At 36.6% G+C, this 1,970-nt stretch overlaps 1 protein-coding gene across 1 annotated transcript; it reads right to left on the bottom strand.

The window, feature by feature from the left end:
- Positions 1-249: 249 nt before the first annotated feature.
- On the bottom strand, positions 250-1,636 carry LOC118738120. The gene is made up of 2 exons (XM_036469039.1): positions 1,519-1,636; positions 250-1,440 (listed from the first exon to the last, which is right to left on the bottom strand). Exons 1-2 carry the CDS (start codon positions 1,634-1,636, stop codon positions 386-388), a joined length of 1,173 nt encoding a protein of 390 aa, XP_036324932.1. The 3' UTR covers positions 250-385.
- Positions 1,637-1,970: the final 334 nt, after the last annotated feature.

Here is a 1,970-nt window from a genome sequence, read left to right on the forward strand (position 1 = left end):
CAGAAGTTATAAATTTTCTTAAGATTATTCCAAAATCACTTCAATTTAATTTCACAGAAAAATTGAAACAGTTCGACTACACCTTTTCAACCCAGTAATGAGAAAACGTAAGTTTACAATGAGAAAACGTAAATTGTATTGAGAATACGTAACTTTGTATTGAGATTACGTAAATTATAATGAGAAAACGTAAATTAATAATGAGAAAACGTAAATAGTAATGAGAAAAAGTAAATTGATAACGGGAAATTGTAAATTTATAATGAGATAACGTAAATTTGTAATGAGAAAAGGTAAATTTATAATGAGAAAACGTAAATTTATAATGGGAATACGTAAATAAGTAATGAGAACTGGGTTTCTTCCATTATTTGTCCTTCAGCCATTATTCACCCACTCCAATGTTTTGCAACGCAAGTGCATCTGCGTGAACTGTTGTTGTGTGCTGCACAGCTCTTGCGCAATCCCCTCCTGATAGTTTCAGCTTTGCGTCGTCTACTGTTTTTTCTAAATATTGGAGCCGCTGTTCACACAATCCTGCGCCATTTACAATGGGTATGCGAAGAGTCGTCTTCACCTCGGTTTTAAACTTAGACCAAATAATCTCAATAGGATTGAGCATAGGCGAATACGGACCCAAACGTAAGACGGCCGACATACCATCAGAATGCTGGGCTACCGCAGCCTCGATTCTTGAGTGGCAAGGAGCGTTATCGCACACAATTACCAAATCTTGCAAATTGTTTCCCAACTGTTGCCACTTTTGTACGAGCTGCAGAATCCAATCACTGCAGCTGTTGGCTGTGAAGGAACCTCTCCTTCGGTCCATTAGCAAAATACTTGATGCTGTAATGGCTCCTATAACGTGGACATTTGGACCACGCGCTGCTGGCAATGCTTGTATTGCCCGCCGCCCTACTTTAGATCTTCCACGCGAAAGTCGGCAAAACAAATTGAAATTAGTTTCGTCAATCCAAACAATTTGCTTTCCTTGCTGTATAAAGGCATTTAGCTTCCGGACATATACTGCTCTTTTCTCTGTATTTTCCTCGCTGTTCATCGTTGTAGGCTGTGTGTGAACTTTTTTCACACTATAGCACATACCTTCAAGATGGTTCCCAACAGTTGTTGTGCTAACTTCGACACCAAAAACCCTGAACAGTTTTTGTTTTAGCTGAAGTAGGGTTAGTCCGCAATCCTCTTCCAGCCATTCAACAATTTTTATTAAATGATCATTCAACATTTTTTTGGGCCTTTCATTCGTTTTTTGTTTCATTGTGCAGCTTCCACTGCAAATCCATCGGTGTGCAGTTTTGTAGTTAACGCCAAGGTTAAGAGCAAGCTTGACCCAATCTTCTCCTCGTGTAGCAGCATTCACCACCCTTTCCCTGTCTTGCTCGGTATTTTTTTTATAAATTTTCCTCTCACAAATCTGTGTTCCTGGAAAAATCAAGATAATTACGTCATTATGCAGAAATGAAAAGCTACTTCGGAATACTTATGAATATCAAAACTCACCAACAATATTATTTCTGCATATCGGGCACGTCTCATTCCGCGATACAATTGGTGCAATACACTTTGAATGGAATAAATGTTGGCAGTTTAATATACGCGAAACACTGCTATACTTCATATTTGTAAGACAAATCGCACAATCGTCTTGAAACTGCATTTTTACGTACAAATGTCTATATGTATGTAGTTACGTTTCATTGGGCGCAATGAAAAAACTACGAGTGAGACGCCTACTTTCACAATTAGATGAAATTCAAATAATTAAAGTTCAAAACCTCAAAGCAGTAAACCCGATGTCATTATAAATTAACGTTTTCTCATTATAAATTTACGTTTTCTCATTATAAATTTACCTTTTCTCATTACAAATTTACGTTATCTCATTATAAATTTACAATTTCCCATTATCAATTTACTTTTTCTCATTACTATTTACGTTTTCTCATTATTAA

Source organism: Rhagoletis pomonella, unplaced genomic scaffold (assembly GCF_013731165.1).
Source record: "Rhagoletis pomonella isolate Grant_MI unplaced genomic scaffold, Rhpom_1.0 Rhpom_scaffold_00004, whole genome shotgun sequence".
NCBI lineage: Eukaryota > Metazoa > Arthropoda > Insecta > Diptera > Tephritidae > Rhagoletis > Rhagoletis pomonella.

Excerpts from the sequence above, each read along its gene's own strand:
- LOC118738120 (XM_036469039.1), bottom strand. The coding sequence starts at position 1,636 with ATGAAGTATAGCAGTGTTTCGCGTATATTAAACTGCCAACATTTATTC. Across the intron at positions 1,441-1,518 it reads ATGCAGAAATAATATTGTTG|GAACACAGATTTGTGAGAGG; the intron begins GTGAGTTTTGAT and ends TGATTTTTCCAG.